Below are 27,500 nucleotides of genomic sequence, written 5' to 3' on the forward strand. Positions count from 1 at the left end.
CACACACACACGCGCGCACACACACACACACACACACACACACACACACACACACACACACACACACACACACACACACACACACACACGCACACACACATATGCACAAATACATGCCAGCTCGCGTGCGTATGCACAGACACATGCACAAGTACCCACATACTCACACGCACACGCATATGCACACACAGGCATACACCACGTCTAAAGAAAGGCACACGCACATACGCGCGTACAAACGCGCACACACAGACGCACACACAAATGAAAAATATATGTAATAAAAACAAAGAGAGAGAGAGGGAATACAGATGGTTGTTGCAACCAAGATGAAACCCAGATAAAAAGACTTATGAGGAAAGACAGAGAAAACTGGGAGTTCTCTCACTGCAATAGCAACGAAAAATGATATGAAGACGATGATGATGATGATGATGATGATGATGATGATGATGATGATGATGATGACGATGACGATGATGACAACGACGACAACGACGACGACGATGATGATGATGATAAAGATACTTAGATCTGGAAAAGTATGGAAAATATGAACAGAGAAGAGCTACTGGTATGAGATGAAATATCAACAAAAAGTCATAGTTAAAAAGCTGAAAAGGCAAGATTGCTTAAAACATATTTAAAAAGTATTGTTTTCCATATAGATGTGTGGATTTGTAAGAAGTATTGTTTTTCATATAGATGTGTGGATTTGTGGAACAACATATTTGGGAATATAGTCCAGGTCAACAACAGAAGCGAATTTAAGACAACGTTTGACAAATGGAGGCAAAAAAGGAGGGACACCATGAGCACAACTGCCACCCCGCCGTATATCACTGACCAGTAGTTCAATGCACACTAACATAGACTGATACCGACATTAAACACACACACACACACACACACACACACACACACACACACACACACACACACACACACACACACACACACACACACACACACACACACACACACACACACACACACACACACACACACACACACACACACACACACACACACACACACACACACACACACACACACACACACACACACACACACGAAGTTGGCTAGGGAGTGGTCTATTGCCCCCAAAGGAAAACACACACACACACACGCACGCGTACACACACACACACACACACACACACACACACACACACACACACACACACACGAAGTTGGCTAGGGAGTGGACTATAGCCCCCAAAGGAAAACACACACACACACACACACACACACACACACACACACACACACACACACACACACACACACACAAATACTATTCAAGATTTTAAGAAAAAACTTGATGCTGAAAGATACAAAGACGGGTCACCACGAGCATAGCTCCCTTCCCGTATAATACAGCTAGGTAAATACAACTAGGTAAACACACACACACACACACACACACACACACACACACACACACACACACACACACACACACACACACACACACACACACACACACACACACACACACACACACACACACAACCTTCCGTCAGCCCGTACTTTGACGTCGTCCTACCCACTTCATCCTCATCAATGAGTCAGTAAAGCTTCCTCCCTCTAAAGCCTCTTCTACTCATCACCACTACTGAAATACTCATTTTCTTCCGCCGCCTCTCCACAAGCACTATATCTAAACCTCTTATCAATAGAACATTTTTTCTCTTTATTTCTTCGCTAAGGAGACATTCTTTACAGATTATTTGCTTGCTATTGTTACCCGGTCGTATTCAACTACCGCGGGTTCCGTTTTATGGTAAAGGGTCATCCTTCATCATTACATCACTTTCTCTCCATTTACCCCTTCTTCTTCCCACACCTTTTTTTTTTTTTTTTTCTCCCCTCCTTCAGCCTCCCCCAAGAGTTGATCGCGTTTTGCAACTAATTGCTTGGCGTCTGAGAGCTGTACTAATTTGAGCTGGTGGCAATTTGGGGGACCCGAGAGTTGATCTCGTTTCATTTTGTCCTCATGTTTTTACGTTACCGCTACTGCCAGTTAATGCTTCTTGTATAGGGTTCTTCAGTACACCTTACATGTCCGTACCCCCTTATCTTCATTTGGTGGAGGTAACCAACCTACGAATTCATTATGGCTATGCTGATCATCTCCGATGGTTAAATATATTGTATGTTTTTACCATATTTCACTTCTTTAGTTGATTCACTTATTTTATAATTTTGAGATTATGGTACATAGAGCTTGATGTGCTTCTTACATATTTGAAATATGGTCGATAAAGTTAAACATAATCTCGTATTGCCTTTGGATTCAATTTACTATAGTCTCTGATATTTATTTGTTCTTTTTTTATATGCCAAACTTAATGTAATCCTAACAGATGTAAACTATGGCTGACAAAAGTGGATATGGTCTTACTTGCCATTCAATTCATTTACCAATCTTAAGATATTATTGAGTCGTGTTATGCTACTACAATAAGCTCTCAACTAGTAAGAGAGCTGAGAGCCCGTCAATTTTCCCCTCTTCCTCTTCTCCCTTCTGTTTGTCGATAGACAATAGATTCAGCACCACACTCCCACAAGACGGACAGCAGTCCAACATTTCTTCCCGGAAGTGGCGTCTGGGGACCGCTCCTCGCTGCCGTTAGGGTGCGGGATTCTGACCACAGGAACACAAGCCAACAGTTGATTAATCGGCTTTACGTGTCCGGATTCGCTTAACAACAGAATAACAAAAAAAATAGAATTGCCTTAACCTGTGAGGGGTTCATAAAGCTTTCACGACCGAGAGGATGAACTACCTAGTGTAGGCCTTACGGACTTTTGCAGTCTCCTTCATTCTTGTGTTTTTATGTATGCATAAGACCCTGGTGGTCATTTGTCAGAGTACGGAAGGTGCCGACAAGTCTATCGAAATAAACAACACAAGTGAGGACGGAGCCTATACAACATTTCGCTTGAAGAAGCTGTAAAAGGCGAAACGTCGTACTAATACAATAAAGGATCCGTCCTTACACTTGGCGTTTCTTTCTTTTTGAAAGGTGGTTCCCAAATCTGGAGAAGATTGGTGGACAAGAACTTGTGCAGATTCAAGGAAAGATGAGGGGGGGGGGTGATGGGTAACAGATGGCCCATTCGATGGACGATATGATAAAGAATGCAATGAATTTTTCCTTAGTTTACACCTTTGTAAAGGAAAAAAGCTAAAGACAAAGGAAAGTCTGCTACGACAATTGATTTGGTACATTCTAACATTCTAACCGCGCAGTGGGAATAGAAATATAAGGTATCAAAATATGTAGGTACACGTACGATACAGTTCAGTCACATAAAATACGTGGAAATACTGTAAAAATCTGTGTTCAGGGTACTTGAAATTCTACATAATGGTCGTATATACGAGTGCAAATGGATTATAAAGATTAAATTTATCTTGGATTACTGTAAAATGTCCTTCCTACCTCTGGAAATCCCATTCCTGTTTCCCGGCAAAGAATATTCAAGTAAAAAAATTATCTTGGGTTGAAAGACAAGGCTGTACAAAGCTGGCTTAGTGGGGTACAGACTAACCCGATTAGTGTTAATCGTAGACACTTTAAACTGCATTTGTTTGCAAGGTGAATGAATGGGCTGAAGCAGATGTGGGAACCATAAAATGTCTTTAGAAAGACAAAACAGAGCTTGTACATCTAAACTTTGTACACTCTGAACTTGAAGGGCCCAAAGCGATGAATATCACTATATTCTTGTCTGTGGCAGTCGAGTCAGTGAGAGCAATATGTTTATTAAGAGGTATTATAAGGTAATGCTATAGATGATACTATTATGCAAGGAAGGGAGGGGCGAGAGATGGAGGGGTTCTTATGTGTGAATGATATTTTCAATTTTGACGCAACCCAAAGGGAGTTTTTCCTCGTCTTCTCTTGTTCTGCATGAGGATATAGAAAAGGGGTGGTGGTCAACGATTAAGTGAAGCGGCCTTGTTGTGGATGTGCTGTGTCTTGCTACACTGCTTCTGACCCAGGGCAGCGGGCGGGATACAGGGATGACCCGTCATCCACGAGGAGCTAAGATGGGTAGAGGGGAAAGGGAGGAGAACGGGAGTGGAATGGGTGGGAGTAGGTACCTGACTTTGACTTTGGCTACCTCCCTTATAAGGGGGAAAAAGCTCTTGGTATATTGATAGATTATAGGGTAAGGTATCTATATATGAAAAATTTCATAGTAATGACCAAAAATTATCCAAGTTTGTAAATATCAGTATGAACTGGTTTTAATTATTCCACCCATTCATTAGTCTGTTCTATTAAATAAGGAGTTTCATCTTTTATTCTTGTGTATCTATCTTATAGAATGTCAAACTCGTTTACTTGTTTCTCTGCAAGTTGTGCGTAGGAAGCTGGAATCTTCTAATCGTGAATTTTAAGATCTGTTGCTTCTGTCGCGAGTCTTAATGAAAATGGATTGTCACCGTGCATGAGTTTCGTTTAAGAGCTGGGCGCGTTACCCCCGAACAGGTGGTGCGTTACCGTCAATGCGTTACCGATTTTAATTTCCTTTAGAACGATTTTGATGAAAAAAATGAAATGGAGTAGTATTTACTTCTTACGAATATTCTCAATAAAACAATACCTAAACTCCACCATTAATATTCCCTATTCTAAAATAGAAAGTAACCAGAGCTGAGCACTTGCGCTACTGCGTTACTAACGCACTACCTGTCGGTCGGTAACGCGCCCAGCAATGCTTATTGTGATGCACTTGAGGAATTGTATTGTTGAAATGTATCCTTGTACTCCGAAGGTGTTCGTGGGAATAAAGTTTTGTCTTGTCCTGGTTCTTCTTTTATCTAACCTACACGTGCTCCCTTCTGCATCCTCCGCGGGAAAAAGATTTCAGATCTTCTTGTTGAAAAGTCTCAAGTCACCATGCAGGACTTTTTCGCAGCTGATATAATGAAGTAAGATGCCGCGTAGAATACTCGTCGTTATACGCTTTGATCTCGCAACATTCTTCATTGACCCAATTAGAACTTACCTCTTGGATTTTTTTTTTTTTAACATAAAAACATAATAATGAAGGAGACTGCAAGAGACCATAAGACCTACACTAGGCAGCTCCGTATCCATCACCACCTGTCATCCCCATCCATAAAGTTGTCTAATCGTTTCTTAAAACAATTGATAGTTTCAGCGCTCATTACATAGTTACTAAGTCTATTCCATTCATTGACCACCCTATTAGTAAACCAATTCTTGCCTATTTCCTTCTTAAATCTAAATTTGTCCAGTTTATATCCATTACTGCGAGTCCTGCCCTGTTGTTTTGATATGATGACCTTGTTTGCATCACCCTTGTTAAAGCCTTTGAAATAAAATACCACGATCAAGACTCTCCCCATGAAATACCACGATACTCATTTTATTCGCATGTAACGCACCCTCCAATATCTGTGTCCACGACCAGTTCTTTTGAAATAAAAAAATAAACAGACGATTGGCTAATTATCCCAAGCTCTCGGGAGCTTCATTCAAACAAATTGCAGCTTTTAGTCGGTGTTTCTGATATTTTGGTCAGGTTCTCTAAGTCGTTCGAGAATCCCGTCATTTCATGGGATATAAAGCTTATGAAAAACATCTAACTGACATCAGGCCTAGCAGTTACAGAAGTTAAGACTGACCTTTGAACTTATCGGTAATCAGTACGTTTAAAAAAAAAATGACAAGTAAAACACATCGCATATGACAGAGCTTCACGATGTACAACATGCTTGTCGTCTCAGATTGGTATCTATTTAATCTGTGCTCTTTTACGTGCAATTTTGGAGTTGCCAGTTATCATAATATGTACCAAATAGAAGTTTTACTGACCCATTCACTATCTATCTATCTATATACCAAGAGAGAGGTAGTTAAGTCAGAGGTATATACCTATTCCCACCCATGCCACTCCCTTCCACCACCCCCTCACCCCTTCCATCTTAGCTCCTCATGGATGACGGGTTAACCCTGCGTCCGCCAACTGCTTTGGGTCAAACGCAATGCAGCAAGACACAGTACATCCACAGCAAGGCTGCTACACTTAATTTGAGGTTCTAGCTTTAGTGAAACAGAATTGTTTTGTTTAAGGAAACCAAGGTTATAAAGTGGCGTCTTCGTACGAAATGGGTTCAAACTTGCCAGATTGTCTCAGTAAATGTATTTATGAAAAATATGAGGTTCTGTTGCAAAACATGATCAGTCTCTCGGCATACTTGGTTGTTCTACATATGCTTCAAAGGATTACAAAGGAGGGGCATGCCTACAGGAGACCTTTTGGTCCATAACTAGGTCGGATACAAAAAAATACATATAATAATGATAAATAAGTAGATAAATAAATAAGAATTATAATATTATAAATAATAGTATCACAATTACCAAACAAGAGTTACATTGAAATCGACAAGCCTCTTTGTAAACAACAAACATTTTTTTCCTCTTTTCCAACTCTGCTCTTGATAGATGGTTGTGCACCTCTGTGATACAAATAATTTCGATTTCTCTTCGCATCATTACAAGTTCAGTGGCAGATAAGCGCCTCCTAGCGTATGTTTCCTACTTGAGCACACCCATGTTTTCTTTACGTAATGTTTGCTATTGCCTATTTATTGTTATTTGCTTGATTTTCATTTATTATTAATTATCTGTCTATTTATTTTTATTTACTATTTACCTGTTTGTTTATTGTTTAACTATACCTATGTATTCATTTATTTCATTTATTATTATCTATATTATTATAATTCTTATCTATATTTTTATTTATCTAATATTATTGTAATTTTTTCCGCATCCGACCTAGTTATGGACCAAAAGGTCTCCTGTCGGCATCCTCCGACTTTGTAATCCTTTAGCGAGAATTACATTGATGCATGATTAGTTTATCGATGTCACAGGATATGGGAAACATGTAACACTAAATTTAGTGTTTGCCTCATAAACACTAATGTCTTCAGTTTCGCATTGTGGAAATCCGACTCTTACTATCTATCAGGTAACGCGACTCATAGATTTTTTTCAATTCCTCATACCAAAATCTTATCCACTTGTGGGGGTGGATTCGGAATAAATGAGGATTTTGATTAACCCAGAGCCCATTTTCTTTCGAAACTGTCCCTCGACCGAATAAGAATGTCTGGCATAAGATAAACAAAAGAGACAAAATAAATTGTTTTCTCAGAGAATGCTGCTAAGGTCACAGTGTTTTGTGGCAAAATATGTGCCAAGTCATTTCCATTACGTCCAGTTTAGTGCCTTGGGCAATGGACCGGCGTTCCAACGCTCGCTCGATAAAACGGAAACTCAGTCGCACCCAGACCTCCGGAATTCACCCAGTAACCCATTATATCACCTCAGGTTTTATATGCTAACACTTCCACCCCTCATGACGATATATGGCTTTATTCTGGCTGCCGTCAAACAAGTTTATTTGGGTTTTGGGTTCTTTAAGGCGCCGCGAAATGGCGTCTCTCTCGATCAACCCCCCCCCTTACCCTGCCATCCTTCACGAGCTTTATCCTGGCTAAACCTAGACGGTTTTATTTCCTGTGAGGAAAAATCCCTTTACAGGCAAAGGGCTGTAGAGCCCCGGGCCAAACCATGAACATGACCCAATGGGCCATGTCGGTACTCGATTTCGAAAACTATCAGGACTGAAAAACAAAACTCGGATACGTCGGCCATTGTGCCACAGCATCACACAGTTCTCGGTAGAATCTTACAATGAGAAGCCCAATTTTGTCCTCCTGCAAATTAAACTGGAGCTAGCCCCTTCCATGCCAAGAATTATTTCTCCTCGTTTCCTGGAATGCAAGAATTACATTCTCCTTTCGGTTACCACACAACCTGTGAAGTTTAACCTCTCTCGATCTAGTTGACAAACGAGAAAAGTCCTAAAGAATGTGAATCATTGTGTGCTGGACGTTGACGATTGTGTGTGCGTGTGTGTGTGTGTGTGATTCCCCACCATGGTCTTGGATCACGTGCTTGAACTCGTGATCGACAGTTATTAACCTCTCGGATGAGAGCTCGAGCTCATATGACCGATCTATGGGTAATACTGTGACCTTACACGCACACACACACCCAATTGTGTGTGCGTGTGCGTGTGTGTGTGTGTGTGTGTGTGTGTGTGTGTGTGCATCCGTGCGTGCGTGCGTGTGATTTACCTAATTGTATTTACCTATTTGTATTTACTCAGTTTTAGTGTAGAGGATAGGACCTGGAATTGTGTGTCCCGTTTCTATTCTCTCATTGATCAGCCTTCGCTTTTGATGTTTGCATCTTTTCTACTTCCATCTTGTTCCACGAACCAATGCACCTGCACGAAAGAATTGTATTTCTTAGTATATTTCAAGCACTTTTTTACACTCTCCGTGTTTTTTCGATTCTTCTTCCGTTCTGCACCAAGATTTTGTTTTCGTTTATTTCTACTCTGATGACTATCATATCACATTCTCTCTTTCTCCCTCTCTCTCTCTCTCTTCTTCCGTCCTACACCAATTTTTTGTTTGCCTTTTTCTCTACTCTTTTCATGGTTCTGATAATTTTAATCATATCACATGTCTCTCTCTCTCTCTCTCTCTCTCTCTCTCTCTCTCTCTCTCTCTCTCTCTCTCTCTCTCTCTCTATGCATTTTTTCGTGTGTGAATATCCTGCTCTGCATCTGTTGATCAATGACTTTCCATGTGTTATGAAATACAAACCGGTTGAAATGGAACATAGCAACTATTGGTTGTGCTAAGAACCTCCAATGATGGATGAGCATGAATTTACACCAAATATGCATTTCCTATTCTCCTCCTTTTTTTTTTTTCTTCTTTGTATTCACTTTCTTACTTTGTTTTTCTTTACTTGCATTCTTGTCTTTTTTTTCTTTTTTGTACTTTGACTCATTTTCTTTCTCGCTTCTTTTTGTTTTTGTGTTTTTGTTTTTTCTTCTCAGTTTCGTCACAAGAGGCCCTAGTGTATACTGAAAGATATGTCATCAAATTATTTAATTTGTAACCCAATATTAGCCAAATATTTGATACATTTTTTTCTCGTTTACCAACGTACGATTTCGGGTCCCCTCCCCCCTCCTCCCTCCACCTCCTCCAAGGGCCCAAATCCGCCGCCCAGCGCAGCCTGCGGCGACCAATGGTCAAAAAAATGAAGTCGGAGATTTATCAGCTGTTTGTTTTAAGGTGAGCTCTGGGTGCCGCGTGCCGGAAAATGTCGTTAGTGTGCCAGGTTTGGCACGCGTGCCAAGAGTTGCCCACCCCTGGCGTAGAGGACCATATATGCCTTAAACCACTGGTTCTTAGCCTTTTTCTCGTACTCCCATCCAATACAAATATAATGCAAACATATGAAAAGAATAATAATACAAACCTTGCTTTGCTTTCTCATTGTAAATATACAGTACCACTGCCCTGTCTATCATGTCTCGTACCCCCAGCTTTAAGGTTTCGTACCCCTTTGGGTTATAGGTACCCCAAGGTAAAGAACCACGGGGTTAAACAATTCAGAATTAATTCGTTTTGGTACTATTCTAAGAACTAACGATGGTGCCAGTCTTCCGGAGCGTCGGAGGTCACCCTCGTGTCTTTCACCTCGAGAGCACTTGAACCTTCGTACCCTCGGCCGGTGGCGCCCGCTCGCCCTATAGGACCAAGAAAATCTCTCCTTCTCTTCATCTACATTATCTCCCGCCACTTTTTCACGTAAGGCATGCAGGAAACCCACGACTGCCCACTTCTTCCTCTTCTTCGTCCACTTTCTCCTCATCTTCCTCTTCCCCTCCTCCTCATCATCATTATCATCATCTTCCTCCTTCTCCTCCTCCTTCTCCTTCTCCTCCTCATCATCTTCGTCCTTCTCCTTCTCATCTTCCTCCTTCTTCTCCTCCTCATCATCATTATCCTCCTTCTCCTACTCCTCCTTCTCATCTACCTCCTTCTCCTCCTCCTCCTTCTCCTTCTCATCTCCCTCCTTCTCCTCATCTTCCTCCTCCTCCTTCTCCTCAACTTCCTCCTTCTTCTCCTCCTCCTCATTCTAATACTCGACGATGGAATAGAAACCGCCTTACACCCACGCACCAAGGAGAGCGGAAGAATGCTTCTTCTCTCTGTGAGAGACTTTATCAGGGAGGACCGCTGCCAGATACCATAGGGCATGAGGTCCCCGGTAAGAGAAGCCTGAGGCAACATCGCTCGAATGAATCTTCTCCTACAGATAAGACCTTCTGGGCTCTCATCTTTCGCCCGAGGTGACCCGAGGTGACCTCGCTGTTCGCCGACAAGAACTGTATCGACACGCAAGAGGTCACTGGTGTACTGGAGAAAATCTGTTCCGTAACGCTGCATCCGTTCTCTATCGGTCATTCCAGATATCTTGGAGTAATCTCTCTAATACAATTTTTGTTAAATTGGATAGCCTTTGACAATCCGTGTACTGATCGCTCAAAATCACGGGAAAAAAAAAAGTCTTCCGCAATTTTGAGCGATCAGCTACACAGAACATTCCAGATATCTTAAGTTTTAACTTAACTTAATAAAAAGAATAAAACAGTTTGACGAAATCTGAGCGTGTTCACCGAATTATAGGTGTACTCATGAACCATTATTTAATGATGTACGAAAAATCTGCAAAACTCAACAACACTCACTATCGGGTTAGGGTCAACATGACCTTGAACGGGGTCATTGTTGGTCTGAATAAGTTGTCATGCAACGGAGGTTACGCTGTGGTGAAAATGAGAAAAGGAAAAAGATCATCGTCATCTGCCAAGACGTTCTGCCTGGACTGGCCCTCATTATGACATGGAGTATCTTCGAATGAATAAAAACATCGTGTGGAAGGAGGCCAACGGTCATACCACTCTGAAGACACACACCGCTTCTCCTCCGATCAGCGAAGTTAAGCAGCGTTGGTTCTGGTTATTACTTGGATGGGTGACCACCAGAGAACACCAGATGCTGTTGGTATGGGTATCTCCCTTATAAGGGGGGAAAAGCCTTTGGTATATGCATGTATGTATGTGAAAGGAAGAATGAAGTGTACAGACACGAACAATATCTATGTGTGGATTGAGACAAGTTTTAACCCTCAAACGACAGAAATGCCATCTAAAATAACATAATCCGAGGAAATAGGATGTTGGAAAAGGTCACAGAAACATTGGACAAGGACAATGAAGTATATAGCCACGAGCGATATCTGTGTGTTGAGATAAGTTTTAACTCTTAAACGACGGAGGCTAAACGTTATCTAAAATAACGTAAGCCGAGCAAATAGGATGTTGGAAAAGGCCACAGAAACAAGGGATTACAAAGGAAGTGCATGCCAGCATGCCGACAGGAGCCCTTTTTGGTCCATAACAAGGTCGGATGCGCAAAGAGAGAGAGAGAGCGAGAGAGATAATGATACATAAAAAAATAGATAAACAAATAAATAAATAATATTTATTTGTTTACTTATTGGACAAGGACAATGATACAGAAAACAAATACGGTTACGGAGACATAGCCGACGTCTGTCTTTCCGAGAGAAAGACTCTTCACTAAATCTATTCCCGTTTGTGGCGAATGGAACAAAGTAAGCAACGACTGGAATAAATACTGAAAGACAAGAAAGCTCAAGCAAAACAATTGGGATACGATTAGTGACATTTTGTCAACAGTAATCTATAAAAGTAAATACTGAGCTTATTTCTCGGGTCGCAAATCATATTTTCAGCAATGTCTATCATGATTTATGATAATTGCTTTATAGATATAAAAGCAAATTAACCCTTTAACGGTACTGATTCATTAAACTTGAATGACAAATGATAGCAATATCATTATGTCAATATGTTATTCCGTTAACAAAATTACTTATATTACAAAGTTAAATGAGTTAAACAATATATATATGCATGTATATATATATATTTATATATATATATATATATTTATATATATATATATGTATACATATATGTATATATATATGCGTATGTGTGTGTAATATATATATATATATATATATATATATATATATATATATACATATGTGTGTGTGTTTTTATATATCTTTATATATATATATATATATTTATATATATATGTGTGTGTGTGTGTGTGTGTGTGTGTGTGTGTGTGTGTGTGTGTGTGTGTGTGTGTGTGTGTGTGTGTGTGTGGATAGTGCTGTGACCTCACAATACACACACACACACACAAATATTTGCCCAGCAGAGTTGGAGTGCCGGCTCGTAGTGCAGCGATGTTGAAATGTTCAGTCCTGGGCAGGACTCGAGCACGGCACCACCTAATCATCGATTGGGTGTGCGTGCGTGTGTGTGTCTGTGTATGTGTGTATGTATGTATGTATGTATGTATGTATGTATGCATGCATGTATGTACGTGTGTATGTACCTGTGCATGTATCCTGTGTAGGGCGACCACCCCACATCGGGCACGACCGACTTCAGCGCCGAGAGACCGTTACCCGTTGTGTTCAGGTGACAAGAGTTTGCTTCCGAAGCTCTCACGACTCCTCTTCCTCAGGGGACTCCTCGAAATTGGCGATCCGGCCCGAAGAAACTTTTCTCTTTAGTCTCGGGTTTCCCCAAACTTGCCTCTTCTCCGGGAAAGGGGATTGCTGTCCTCGTTGATGGATCGTCGTCGACTTTCTATGATAGGTGGGCCAGCTTCTTGCGATAGATCGCTGACTTTTCACTCGTGGTCAGTTACTTTCGACAGATTAATTGTGGCCCGACGTCAATGCATCACTCTCGTCAGATGACGGAGTGATCTTTGGACGTCCCCGTGACTGGGGCCAAGTTTTTGGTGCCTGTGGCGACACAACACTGATATCACTGAGCTGAGGACTCGGCACAAGAGCTCCTTTCTTCTTCGACCGAAGGAAAGCTTCTTCATTATTCTAGAACATACAAGATGTGTCCCAGTGCTGCGTTAACAGGAACGAGCAACTAACAACTTCGTTTATTTTATTTTTTTTCTTGTCTTTGTCGGAGAAACGTTGCAAAGTAATATAGTATTAGAAAAACACTATAGATTGTGGGAGACGGAAAATGTTTCCCTACGTGAGAACGGTCAGGTAAGAATTCTTTAGGTCCCAAAAAGTAAAAAACTCTTTGGTATTTACAAGGTATTTGGCAGAAGGATAGGATGGAAGTTATACATGAAAACAGAGAGAGAGAAAGGCAAAGAGATGGGGAGAGATGAAAAGAGAGCTAGAGGGAGAGAGGAGAGAGAAAAATGGGGAAAGAGTGGGAGAGGAGAGTGGGGTGGGGAGGGAGAAATAGAGATGGGAGAAAGAGAGAGGGAGGGGAGAGGAGAGAGAGAGTGAAAGAGAAGGGGAGAGGAGAGAGAGAGGGGGAGGAGTAGGATTGACGGGGTTTTGAAATGACAACAGGGAAAATTATTCTTTCCTCCGTCCATCTTGCAGGACCAAATAGTGAGTCTCTACCTTATATCAGAGTAATAATTTAAAATAACCTTTATGTGTTCAACAAAATCTAACAGTCCAGCGTTTTGAAACAAAAGGAAAAAATAAGATACCTCGAAATTACTACCACATGCAATAAGTCTACGGCAGACATTCTAACGTTTTTCGTGGCTGGCTCCCTTGATGTGTCTTTGATGTAAGATTTAGTGGAGGTGACGTTAAGAAATGAAGTGCGCCCATCTGCTGTTGACCTTGAGGCTATTAACATCAAAATGAGTGAAATTATAATTTAAGGCTTGAAAATGTACCCCGAATGTTTCATCAAATTCTATGCAAGTTTTCGATGAATATCGTGCACACACACGCGTACACGCACACACACACACACACATACACTTCGTGGCGCGGTGGTTAGAGTTCTCGCCTGCCACTACGGTGGTCCGGGTTTGAATCCCGCCCAAGGCTGAAATGATTTCAGTATCGCTGTGCTGCGGGCTGTTATTCCAACTCTCGTGGGCGGGGAGTTGGGGGTGTGTGTATGTATAAGGTCACAGCATTACCCATAGATCGGTCATACGAGGTCTAAGCTCTCTTCCGGGAGGGAAATAGCTGTCGATCACGAGTCCAACACGTGATCCAAGACCATGGTGAATCACAAGTAAGATCGAAAAAATAAAGGGTAACAACCAAACTGTTCCCTAGCCCGGCAAATAAACCATATGAGGAGAAACCATAAGCACTGGGTTTCCCAACGTTGAAAGATCAAGGAGAAAGGTGATATGATCACAGCAGTCAGGTCGCTGACAGAAAAGATCTCTTGGTTAGAGGCGGAAGTGTTTTAAGAGTTCATGAGAACATATTGAGAAACACTAAATATCTAAATAATACAGTTTTCCAGGCAGATGCATAAATACCGGAATATCTTAGAAGGTAATATAGTCCGAATTGGAATAACACACAAATTCAAATCTAACTGTGGTAATTAGAAAGTAAGGATATAGCTCAAGTTGAAATCATAGATGAATTTGAAGCTAGGTAGGATAGACTTGAGAGTAAAAGACAGGAGTCCAGGAGCATTACTCATTTCCTATATAATGCAATTAAGTAATCACTCACACACACACACACACACACACACACACACACACACACACACACACACACACACACACACACACACACATACGCGTGATCGCATGAAACCTTCCTGAGACTTGATGTGTCAGTTAGAGTGGCAGAAGCAGACGATCAATGTGTGTTTGAAGAGTATACAGCTCCTGGCTTCCTACACTATGACCATCTCAGCGTTGTAGTGAGACCACGACCGCTGAAAAAACAGACAGGCACTGAATGATTGACTTCCCCTTCCAGGAATAACCAAGTGCGTAATTTGACGTCATCACATTCTTGCTTATTATGAAGATGTTTGCACTACAGATCAAGTGTTTCTTTTACTGCTGCAGTCGTCTCTACAACCAAGGTAAGATTTTTTAATACATACAAATTAAATTAATCAAGAAAAAAATAACGGGTGATTTCTGATGTAGACAGACAGACTACCAAATAAGGTGATGGAAGAAGGAGTAGAGGGCAGACGACCATTAGGGAGACACAGGTACAGATGGATGGATGGAGTGAGGAAGGATGTGGAGAGGGTAGCACCAAGAGAGGACTGGAAAGAATCGGCAGAGGATAGAACCATCTGGAGAGGCATAGTGAAAGCGGTGAAGGGCCGTCCGGCCTGACAACCAACAGAGTATGAGTAGTAATAGGGTGATTTCTGCAATCAGACATACATAAAAGAGGGAGAAGAAGAAACATCCACATGATTGGATAATGATGTGCTTTAGCATGACAGCAGCTCGAGATTGTTTAACAATCAATGCACTTTGGGCAGCAAAGAGAAGCGCAAGTCAACAGTATCTGCTAGGACAGAGCCCAAGTTCACACAATTGCTAACGAGTTCGAGACCCAACGAGCCACAAATGTACATAGGAATATTCTAGACAGATGCAACTCTTTCTAGACATCTGGAATACACAGAAACCGTGATCTCAGGATTTTTTCTTTCTTTTCTTTTTAACATATCGAAAAATTGTGGTTCATTACTGTGCTCTGTCCCAGCACATGGGTCGATGGAAGCACCGCTTACTTTGAAAGCTTTCTGCTGATTGAAAAAAAAAAAAGTTATATATATATATATATATATATATATATATATACATACATATTATGTTCAAATTATATTCATTCCTTAAATATATACACATTCCTACTATTTGTATCGACAACCCATCTTGACCGTAACGGGCAAAAGAAAGAACAATATTTTAGGAAGCAGACGTTGGGAATGTTGATTTCGGGGGCGGGGGAGTATACACGTTAAAGCAGCCTTAATAGCAGTCTTGATTTTTTTAATCATTCTTCTGACCGTTACTCAGATATGACTGAAACTGCTGAGACATTTTCAATCTTTTGTCTGTTATATTAAGAATTCAGTCTTTCGAGCAGTCTTACGTTCAAACACATATATGCTTTCTCAATCTTGTAATGTTAAGAAATTATTGCAGATAGAAATGTGCAATACGTCTTCAAAGACAAAAAAAAAATGGTGGATGAACTTGTTTCGTCAATTGGGATTTCACAGATTCAACTTCAAAATCAAAATTCCGTTACACCTAATGATTTTAAGGAGTTGGTGCAAAGCAACACTACATTTAACTGGATCAGAATGGTGTCTGGAAATTCGAATAACTACGTGTACAGACAGCCCATCCATACTGGTAATTACCTGCACTTTTTCAGACTCCATTCCAACGCAATTAAATGTAGTGTGGCCTCGGGCATATTTCCCACAGTCTTTAGGATTGTATAGGACCTCTTTTCCCTTCATTTTCTTCCTCTTCATTTTCTTTCTCTTCGTTCTGTTTGTCCTCTTCCTCCTCCTCTCCTCTCTCCCTCCTCTCCTCTCTCCCTCCTCATCTCTTTTTCCTCTTTCCTTCCCGCCATTTCATCCATCTCCAAGGCATTTCGTCAGTAACAGAAAGTGGAATATGAGTCTTAATAAAAGTCTTTCTCAAAGAACGAGGGTTTGTGTACGAATCTATGGTTCCTTAAGAAGAAGTAGAAAACTCATGGTCCTAGAATTTGTACCATTTGGGAATGGGAAAGAAACAAGTCCTTCAGAACATCCTCCTGGATGTCGTTAGGCAAAATAAAATATCCGAAAGAGTTCATCGTGGCAGAAGTCTTGGTCGTTAACCCATTAAACTCCGATGACAAGATGTCTTGTCATTTGGTCAAATAAAACAAAAAGTCCAAAATGTTTGATCAAACACCAGAAAAATATGACGTCAGTCCTCGCACGAAGCGAGGACTGACGTCATATTTTTCTGGTGTTTGATCAAACATTTTGGTGTTTTATGATTTTTTGTTTTATTTGACCAAATGACAAGACATCTTGTCATTGGAGTTTAATGGGTTAAGGGCGCCATGGAGGGGAAGGGAAAGCGTTACTCGGTACGAAAAGGATACTTCGCGATAACACGATAGACTTAGTAACCACGAATTGAACGCTCAAACTATCGGTCGTTTTAAGAAAAGGTTAGACAACGTTATGAATGGAGATGACAGGTGGTCATGAACATGGAACTGCCTAGTGTAGGTCTTATGGTCTTTTGCTTTTTCCTTCATTCTTATGTTCTTATGAAATACTGTAACCGAGACAACTTTATGAATGGAGATGACAGGTGGTCATGGACATGGAACTACCTAGCGTAGGCCTTATGGTCTCTTGCAGTCTCCTTCATTATTATGTTCTTAGAAAAAAACTGTAGCCTCCTCGCTACCTAAGGTGTCTCATGGTAGCTGTAACTAAAATAAGAAAATTGTGCCAGGCGGTATGAAAGGGGTTAGACGTCCAATGGGCACCCATTGCAATACAGGCCTCTTCATACGTATTATTGCATTACCTTTCTTTCCAGCTAGTTTCACCAAGAAAAATAAACAGACTTTTACTTCCGAGCTGCATTGCACGAAGCGAAGAAATGTGCTCTCGCACCAAATGGTGCAATATCCAGACTTGGCTCAGCGTCTGGTATAAAGACTTCTCTCCCAGCACGAGAGTTTTTGCTGGCTGAGTAGCCTTGGTTAAAGATGACGAGTTTTACGGAGTTTCCCCCCTCCTCCCCCACCACGACACAGTTTCGGGAACACGGCATTTTTTTTTTTTTTCGGCAGGAGGGAGTTAAATTGTATTTCCTGCAATAAATTTCACTGGTAATGCTGTACATGGGTAATTTGGTAGCTGTTGTTTTTTGTGTTTGTTTGTTTTTTTACGAACATTTTTTTATGTATTTTTCAGCACATGTTCTTTTATGTTTCAGGTTCGATGAATATTTGGGTGCACTAGTGTCTACATTATAGACGGAATACTTGTCGCGACTGTCATATAAGAACCGAGTATTCCATAATTATGTCTCCTAAAAGTGCAATAATCAGTGTGGAAGAAAATAACCCCAAAGAACAAAAAGAAAAATGAGTTATGTGCTAACTGAGAACAAAAATACAGACCTTCAGATAAAAAGCTTTGCTTATGAACCATGTGACCGTCCAGTAGTTTCAGGGCTCTGCGCACCGAGAAATTGGTAACAAATAATCCTCAAGTAGTAGATGGAGTCTATATAGTAACCATCACACTTTAGAAGGAAATATTCTTATATGATGTAAAGATGAGTCATTTTGTAGAGCACTGTTGCTCAACCCTGGGGTTGCCAAGCGTTTATAACCTTACATTACCTTTCTTACACATATATTTATTATATGTGTCCCCTACTTTTTACAGTCAACAACTAGTCATACATATTAACACATAGATTAGTGGGATCGCGGTCATATGAGGATCATATTGGGGTCGCCTGAAAAATAAGGTTGGGAAACACTGGTGTAGAGGGTATGATATACTGTCGTTGGAATGATCAAATTAAGATATTAATCATGTTGACGCCACTCGTCAATTCTATGCATGTTGACACGAGACGACTTTGCGCAAGTGAGCGGGCAAACGCCAGACGAAATAAGACCCCGGTTAATCGAAACCCAATTTTGTCCCGATGACTGAGAATTGAAATTAACTACCTTGCGTCTGGTGAGAAAGGTGAGAAAGAAGATTACCATCGTATGGTCCCGACAAGAACCAAATTCCTAATGTCATTACATGGATAGGGATAACAGAGGTAACGGGCCCTCTGAGGCACCGAACCCAGAACGTTTGGGTGGATTGGTGAGTAGGACTCGGGTAAAATGATCTTAGTTACTCTGGAGAGTAAATCGGTTAGATTAGTTAGGTTAGGTTACGTTCCAATTCAATGAAAACAGTGAAGAACAAAACATCTTTGAAGTAGAGTGTGTGGAATATCCTTACCAAAAGAACTTGGGGTAAGGGACTATTTGCTCAGCTATTTGGAGGGGTAGGGGGTCAATTCTTCGTACTAATCCGGATAGTCTTGTTCTGTACCTGTACGGTGCCCTACTTTCAGCTGAATAAAATCCTCTGGCGTCGGACAAGAGAGAAGTCATATAGTGCCTCATGATTAGAGATGGAGTTAACAGTGTTAACCTCACATTCAATGTGGGTTCCTGCCTTTCGTCAAATGAAAACCTTTGGCGTTAATCAAAACAATCCCGAGAGAGCGTCACTTTAGCGAATGCATTAGTAAGATAGCGTTCGTTGTATGATGTATGAACCGAGTGCAACAGAAAGTCGACAAGCAAAAATATGTTTTCTAATTTCCAATATCATGGAAGAGACTTGACCTATGAATACTCGATATTTTTTCCTTCTTATTTAAAATCGAGACCTTTGATCTTTATTTCTACACGTTTACTTTCATCAAGATGTATCCAAAAATATATGTCATTAGTTTTTGCATCGTGAATGTGAAAGATGAAAGAATAAACCTATCATCTTCGCACGAAGAATAAGAACATAGGAATGAAGGAGACTGCAAGAGAACATAAGGCCTACACTAGGCAGTTCCATTAAAAGAATAGTAAAGGATTAATTATAAGAATGGCAAGCCAGATTCCTAGGTCTATCGTCACGGCACCCACTTAGAGGGTTAAAAATTGGAGCCAAATAAACGCAGTGTACCTGGACCACAAAATATACCGCAAACAGACACTTGCTCTACCAGATTGAGTGGATTGGGCAGAGGCGATAACCTCGGCCGCAGCTAATCGTCTCCTGGCGTAAGCACTGGCCTCACTGAGAACATTGGGTTATAAAAATTGAATCTGCTCATGTTGCTGACAAAGGGCAGTTAATCACTGGTTACAGTAGACTTTCTGTAGCTTAAAAACATGGCGGCAGTAGAAGTCGGAAATCAAATGAGTAGGTGCACGTGAGTTACTTCAATAAAGAGCGTAATAAGTAAAATGCCAACTGAACAGGCATTAGTAGGGATATGAAATTTGGCGATATAGAAATCAAATATAATACGTTATGAGAAAGACGAGAATTGGGAACTACCGGCTGAACTGCAACAGCAATGTGTTTTTCAGTGGATCCTCCATCTCCTGTAGCAAGACAGGGCAAATATTGCAGACTGATCAAATTTCTTCTATTGAAATTTTGCCTGGAAAGCGATAAGAGATGTTACACGCGAATGTGTTCTAATTCACTAGGGAGGAGCGACCAAAGAAAAATCTCGATTGAATAATACAGTGATCAGTTGAAGGTTTATTGTATTGGACCGGTAGGAGACGTCGCAGAGAGCGTGGCTAAAGACCTGAAATATCAAAGCAGCTCAGCAATAAGAGTCCGGAAGAAAATAGTTCCAAATTCAGAGGAACCTCTCTTCACCCTACAGATGATTGTGAGGCCCAAGCCCCTTTAGGTCCTAAAGGTCTACAGTTTGATCATTATGTTTGCACAATGCCAATATAGGCAGGTTATAGTGCTGCACGTTTTCTACCCAACTTTCTTGTCTTATTCTACTACTTTCTGTTCTACTTTTTTATTTTGTTTATATCGTTTTTTAATGCTAAGAAAGTCTTGCAAAAGAATTTCTGGACTATGATATTACGTATTTACTATTGTTTTGTTTACTGAAACAATTTTGACAGTGGAACATAAACTTTTCATAATGAAGTATACTGCAAAATACCATAAGGCTTGCACTGGGCTGTTCCATTTCTATTACCACCTATCATCCCCATCCATAAAGTTATCAAACCTTCTCTTAAAACAACCGATAGTTTCAGCTCTCACGACGTTGACTACTTTATTTTTAAACCAATTCTTGCCCATCTTCTCAAACCAAAATTTGCCCAGTTCTACCCTGTTTTCTTAATATGATGACCTTGTCTGTATCACCCTTACTGAAACCCTTAACCCATTTGAATACCCCTATGAGATCACACCATCTTTCCACAGAGTATTAGTTGAGGTGTCTAAGCCTGTTTTGGTAAGATAAATCTCTAAGCCCTTGTATCATTTTGGTCATTGTCCTCTGTAGTGATTGTAGTGAACTAATATCCATTCTACAGAACGGAGAGCAAAATTGTACCGCATAGTCAAGGCTGGATCAAACTATCGCCAGATAGAATTTAATGACTATATCTGCACTTTTTTTTTTTTTTTTTTTTTTTTTTTAACCGTCCTAGCAGTAGATCCTAATGCCCTGCTAGCCCTATACCTGACACTAATGCACTGTTTACTGGATTTAAGGTCAGGATTCATTAACATTCCCAAGTCCTTTTCACACTCAGTTTTCGATAAAATGGTGTTGTGTAATACTACATTTGACACATTTCACTTTGAGATATTGAAGTCTATTTGCCGACCATGCAAACATTTATCAAGATCTTCCTGCAGTATCCTGGCGCCTTTCCCCGACCTAATATGACGTTTTATTTTAGTGTCATACGTAAACTCACTAACATCACTAGTAACCCCATTGTTCAACTCGTTTATATACTTAATAAACAATAAGGGTTCCAAAACAGAGCCCTGGGGAACTCCACTTGTAACACTACCTCATTTGGATTTTACACCGTTAATGGCGACCAGCTGTTTTCTTTTACTAATTCATTCTTCACTCATTTAAACACTTTTCCTCCTATGCCTTGGTCTTTGATTTTATTTAGTAGTCTATTGTGCCCCTACCGAACGCTTTGCTGAAGTTGAGGTATATAACATCGTAATTATCATTGTTATCTGCCGCCTTGTAGAAGGATAAACGATTAGTTACACACGACCTACCCTTGGTGAACTTATGCTGTGAGTCACGAATCAAATTAGGCCTCTCGATATGATGCTATTTGTTGTTAACGATTACAGCATCTTCACCAAAAAAAACGACGTCAAACTGATTGACTTGTAGTTGTGCATAGAAGATTTATCATTCTTTTTAAGAACAGGAACAACGTTTGCCTGGCCCCAAGAAACATGCACTAATCCATTGTCAACCGACTTAATAGATAATTCAGTTAGGTGTTCACAAATTTCAAATTTAAACTCCTTTAGCACTCTCGGAAATAAGTTCGTCTGGACCAGGAGATTCTGTAGTTTTAACTTACCAATCTGTTTGAATACATCTTCCATACTAATGCTAATGCTAGTTAGCCTACTTCCCTCATCCCCACTGAAGATCGGGTTGCAGTTCGTTTTTTGTAAATACCGAGAGAAAAGATTTATTGGCTCGATCGTTTTTTCCTCTGAATCTATCAAGACATCTTCGTTGGATTCAATTGGTCCTATCCTCTCCTTATTTCTAGTTCTCTAGAGATAAAAGAAATCCTTAAGATTATATCTTGCTTGTCTAACAACCTTAATTTTATAGTTACTTTTCATTCTGCGTGTGTTCTATTTAACCAGTCTAACCATTTCATTATACCTAGTCCTAAGGTACGTTCCTCCCCTTTTCATTCTAACATAAAACTCGCTTTTCATTCCGATCTCATTTTTCAATCTATCCGCCATTCATTCACGTATTTTAGTACCTGACCTCCCCCCCCTGTTTTTAGGGCACACAAAATAATAGCGGTGTGTTGTAGAATTCATCTAAACCACTGACCTCGTTAATGACCTCCGGACTGACCTCGTTAGTGACCTCACTTTAGGGTTCCCCTACTTCCCACGTGACATGAACTAGGTCTAGACACCTGACCTCGTTAGTGACCACACTTTAGAGTTGCCCTACTTCCCCTTGTAACATGACCTAGGTCTAGACTCCTGACCTTATTAATGACCTCCGGGTTGGTCTCGTTAGTGACCTCACTTTAGTTTTCCCCTACTTCCCACGTGACATGACCTAGGTCTAGACTCCTGACCTTGTTAATGACCTCCGGGCTGACCTCGTTAGTGACCTCACTTTAGGGTTCCCTTACTTCCCCCGTGTCATGACCTAGGACAGGTTTATAACCACTTGGACCGGTTCCAAAGTTACTCAGTTATCCTCTCTCTCTCTCTCTCTCTCTCTCTCTCTCTCTCTCTCTCTCTCTCTCTCTCTCTCTCTCTCTCTCTCTCTCTCTCTCTCTCTCCCTTGCTCTCTCTCTCTCTCTCTCTCTCTCTCTCTCTCTCTCTCTCTCTCTCTCTCTCTCTCTCTCTCTCTCTCTCTCTCTCTCTCTCTCTCTCTCTCTCTCTCTCTCTCTCTCTCTCTCTCTCCCTTCCTCTCTCTCTCTCTCCCTTCCTCTCTCTCTCTCTCTCTCTCTCTCTCTCTCTCTCTCTCTCTCTCTCTCTCTCTCTCTCTCTCTCTCTCTCTCTCTCTCTCTCTCTCTCTCAATGATTATTATATTATGTCTCCATTTAAAGAATATATGTAATATATGACATGTCCTCTAATACAATACTGTAATAAATGTATTATTGTTTGCCGCCCATGGGCGTAATAAATTTATTAAAACCAATCAATCTCTCTCTCTCTCTCTCTCTCTCTCTCTCTCTCTCTCTCTCTCTCTCTCTCTCTCTCTCTCTCTCTCTCTCTCTCTCTCTCTCTCTCTCTCTCTCTCCCTTCCTCTCTCTCTCTCTCTCCCTTCCTCTCTCTCTCTCTCTCTCTCTCTCTCTCTCTCTCTCTCTCTCTCTCTCTCTCTCTCTCTCTCTCTCCCTTCCTCTCTCTCTCTCTCTCTCCCTTCCTCTCTCTCTCTCTCTCTCTCTCTCTCTCTCTCTCTCTCTCTCTCTCTCTCTCTCTCTCTCTCTCTCTCTCTCTCTCTCTCTCTATTTTTTTTTACTCAAGGACGTATTCAGATTGTATTGTATTGGATTTTCTATTGCTTCCCTCCACCCCATTTTTGTTGTATTCGTTACCACTGAATGATTCATTTTAAGTTGCTGTACGTTCTTTTCGTACATGTTTTGTAGAGTAGAAAGAGTACTGACAATTAATCAGTTCAGTAACATAAACTGCCACAATATATCGACGGGTGACAGTGTTTCGTGAAAGGTTGATTGCCATATTGCGTTATATGTCTACGTTTGATTACATCAGTTCGATTAATGGCGTTATAAGCCCTCAGAGGGCGTGATTTCATTCGCTCATTTAATTCAGTATTAATACCCTAATGATCTAGAGAAACGTGCACATTACTGGAATGTCCATGAATTAAAGGAATTCAAATGTGGTAACTGTCTATTGACGCAACTTAAAAAGACGGTTTGTGTACGAGAGACATGTTTGGAACGTTTATGATCATGTCTTGTTCACGTAAGAGGAAATTCTCATTATATCTAAAAATCTTATTTATAACGCGGCATTTTCTTTCTGACACTCGTGATTCTTACGCAATCGAAGTTGTTTCTCAAAGTGTAAAGTATATCGGCCATATTTTAATTGTCTGGTACTCTGATTATTCAGTATGACTAGGAGGTGCTGAGAATAAGTGGTCAAGTGTCGCCCGACACGGCAGGTGTCAGACGAAATGTGCCCTAACCCCGGGATTCTTAAACATTTCTCCATCTTGATTTTGATATATATCGCCATTTACCCTCTCACTCCCATTCAAAACAATGTATAGTCATCAAAAAAGCACGGAAAACAAAAGATAAGAAAACACATTTGATGTCTAGTTTTTGCGCAAAATATAACAATACGCTTAGAAAGGTAAGGAATTACAATTATAACCCATTCATGTCACGAAAAAAATAATAATAGATCATCAGGTACGGCGGTTATTTTAACCCATCAAAAAAGCACGGAAAACAAAAGATAAGAAAATACATTTGATGTCTAATTTTTGCACAAAATTTAACAATACGCTTAGATAAGGTAAGGAATTATGATTATAACCCATTCATGTCACAAAAATAATAATAGATCATCAGGTACGGCGGTTATTTTAACCCATGCAATGTAATTTCTGAACTTTGGGGTGGGAGGGAGTTGATTCATCCTAGGTTGAGGATCATTGATCTAAGCCTTTTTTGCTTCCGAGGACTTGACAACGGAAGTGAATAGAATAGATTTGCGGCGACGGCGCCAGAGTAAAAGGAAAATTCAGCCAATTCAGCCAGTCACAACGGAAAGGGGGCGAAACCGTGCATTTGGCTGTCTTCTTTGAACTCTGTGACCCTAAGGCGCACATTGTGCATAAGTTGGACTGTGCTGAGTAAATGTGGATATATATATATATATATATATATATATATATATATATATATATATATATATATATATATATATAATGTAAGTGTGTGTGTGTGTGTGTGTGTGTGTGTGTGTGTGTGTGTGTGTGTGTGTGTGTGTGTGTGTGTGTGTGTGTGTGTGTGTGTGTGTGTGTGTGTTTGTGTGCGTGCTATAAGGCTCCTCTAAATTTTTCACTTAGAGTCGTTGTTGATCATACCTAAGATATCCATCAACGTCAATCGACGTCATTCGATGTACACTTTTATGGTCTCAGTATACTCAGCTGTGTACGATTTTGACTACTAACTGTTCCGTTAGCAATGAATAGTCATGCCAAGCATTTTCTGTAAAGCATAAGCTCCTTTGAAAATTGTGCTGCGAGACGCTCGTTAAGATTTCGTAAATGCCTTTTTTACCGTATGTGGGTTTACAGCTTAAAATGACCAATTTCAGTCTAACCTAGTTGGAAAACCTTAAGAGCTATCAAAGAATAAAGAGTGACAATTTTACGTACATTTCACACATAATCCCTTAAGAAGACGTCTAAGACATGTTCATGTGTTCTGCTACGAAGACTTTCAGACCACCGCACACAGCAGAGTAGCAAATTAGCTGTTAATCATCGGCAACTAGAGAATTAACAACCGTTTCCTTTAGTGAAACACACGTAGAGATATACTTTAACCTTTTGCGTACCGTCTCTTCCGTCTATGTCGGAACTATGTTGTTCAGTTGCATACCCAATTGAGAATCACATTGCTCGAGTGACGTATTTTCTACCATTTTGTTCTATTTAATACCGGGGTTGCGGTTTGAGATTAAAACATTGATTTCGTTCAGTCAAGACTGTTTGGTCCAAAATCTTTCCCTAAACTGAACAAAATCGCCTGAATGAACAAACATCTAAAAAAGTAGGCCGCCCTTCTTACGAGGGCAGGCCCTTAATCCATTAAACTCTGATGACAAGATGTCTTGTCATTTGGTCAAATAAAACAAAAAATCATAAAACACCAAAATGTTTGATCAAACACCAGAAAAATATGACGTCAGTCCTCGAGGACTGACGTCATATTTTTCTGGTGTTTGATCAAACATTTTGGTGTTTTATGATTTTTTGTTTTATTTGACCAAATGACAAGACATCTTGTCATCGGAGTTGAATGGGTTAATCCAAAAACGCTCATATTTCGGACAGACGGTGCAATTCTTCACCAAAAGCGTGCGAAATACTTGGAAGGCGAAGAAAAAACCGGCTACCTAGCGCGGCTCGAGACTGAATGAAGAGTTAGCAACTTAGCGGAAATCTGCTGAACCAGGAAATCGGACCAGGACGACGAACCGCCGCGGTTTCGGGTGCGGGTGGGGTACTTACCAGCAACAAGTAGGACGGCGAGCGTAGCGGCCACGAGCAAAAATCGGGCCACCAGAGGCAGAGGTCCACTCGACGTCCGCGGAGCAGCCATGAGCTCCTTCGCACTCGGTATAGTTTCCCACTTGAAAGAAAGAGAGCCAAGTCTCGGGGTGGGGGTGGGTTTGCTCCTCCACCAACTTTTTCCCTAAACAGCGCGTGTGAGGAGCACCACCTCCTTCTCCTCCTCCTCCTCCTCCTCCTCCACCTTCTCCACACGGAGAGGGCGACGAGGATGGCCCGGGAGCTGCAACGACGACGACGACGACGACGACGCCGATGAAAACGCGCGAGTTGTGATCACGTATCTATTTCTTCGCGTATCGCGACTAGACCAGAATGGGCCGAGTGCCGGGAGAGAGAAAGAGAGACACAAGGAAGGAAGGAAGGAGGCCCGCAGCGTGGCGGACAAGTAGTTCGGAGACGAGCCTTTTGGGGTGGCAAGGGAGAGAGAGAGAGAGACAGAGAGAAAAAGAGAGAGAGAAAGAGAGAGGGGAGGGGGGAGAGACAGAGAGAAGGAGACGGGCGAACGAGGAGCAAGTGAAGAACTGAGCGGGAGCGGAGGACTTCGCGTCTCTCCGCGGACTGAGCTCGAGAAGATACGCGCCCACCACGCCAAGGGACGCAACAACACTGGAGGGAGGGAGGACGGTTGGGCAGACTTGCACTCACTCGCCTCCCACTCCTCCTCCTCCTTCACCTCCTCCTCCTCCTCTCCCATTCTCCTCCTCCTCCTCCTACGCCCTCTCTTCCTCTCCTGCATGTCGCCCTCCTCTTCCTACTAGTTCTTTCTCGCCTCCGTGTCCATCCTCTTTCACTGCAATTCCTCTTCCTTTTCCTGCTTCTCCTCCTCTTGTTACCTCTCCTCGGCGGACTCGTTCGGGTTCTGGTCATCATTCTAAGAGATAATTTCTTTTTCTTACCTGTGTTTTCTTTTTTCCCTTTCTTTATCTCATACTTATCCTCATTTGTATAATAAGTATTTCCCTTTTCTTTCCTTTCAGT

The 27,500-nt window shown here is 41.1% G+C and overlaps 1 protein-coding gene and 1 pseudogene across 4 annotated transcripts in view; one reads left to right on the forward strand and one right to left on the reverse strand.

Annotated features, from left to right (window-relative positions):
* The window catches only part of Hasp (Hig-anchoring scaffold protein), a 773,651-nt gene extending 746,346 nt beyond the window's left edge, over window positions 1–27,305 (reverse strand). For all 4 annotated transcript variants that reach the window (XM_076205010.1, XM_076205012.1, XM_076205011.1 and 1 more), the window contains exon 1: window positions 26,460–27,305. In XM_076205010.1, the coding sequence (XP_076061125.1) occupies window positions 26,460–26,550 (91 nt within the window). In that variant the 5' untranslated portion in view covers window positions 26,551–27,305. The remainder of the gene's footprint in view (window positions 1–26,459) is intronic.
* LOC143037174 (5S ribosomal RNA) lies at window positions 10,877–10,999 on the forward strand (annotated as a pseudogene).
* Window positions 27,306–27,500: the final 195 nt, after the last annotated feature.

This window comes from Oratosquilla oratoria, chromosome 21 (assembly GCF_046742065.1).
Source record: "Oratosquilla oratoria isolate Oo_2021 chromosome 21, ASM4674206v1, whole genome shotgun sequence".
Lineage (NCBI taxonomy): Eukaryota > Metazoa > Arthropoda > Malacostraca > Stomatopoda > Squillidae > Oratosquilla > Oratosquilla oratoria.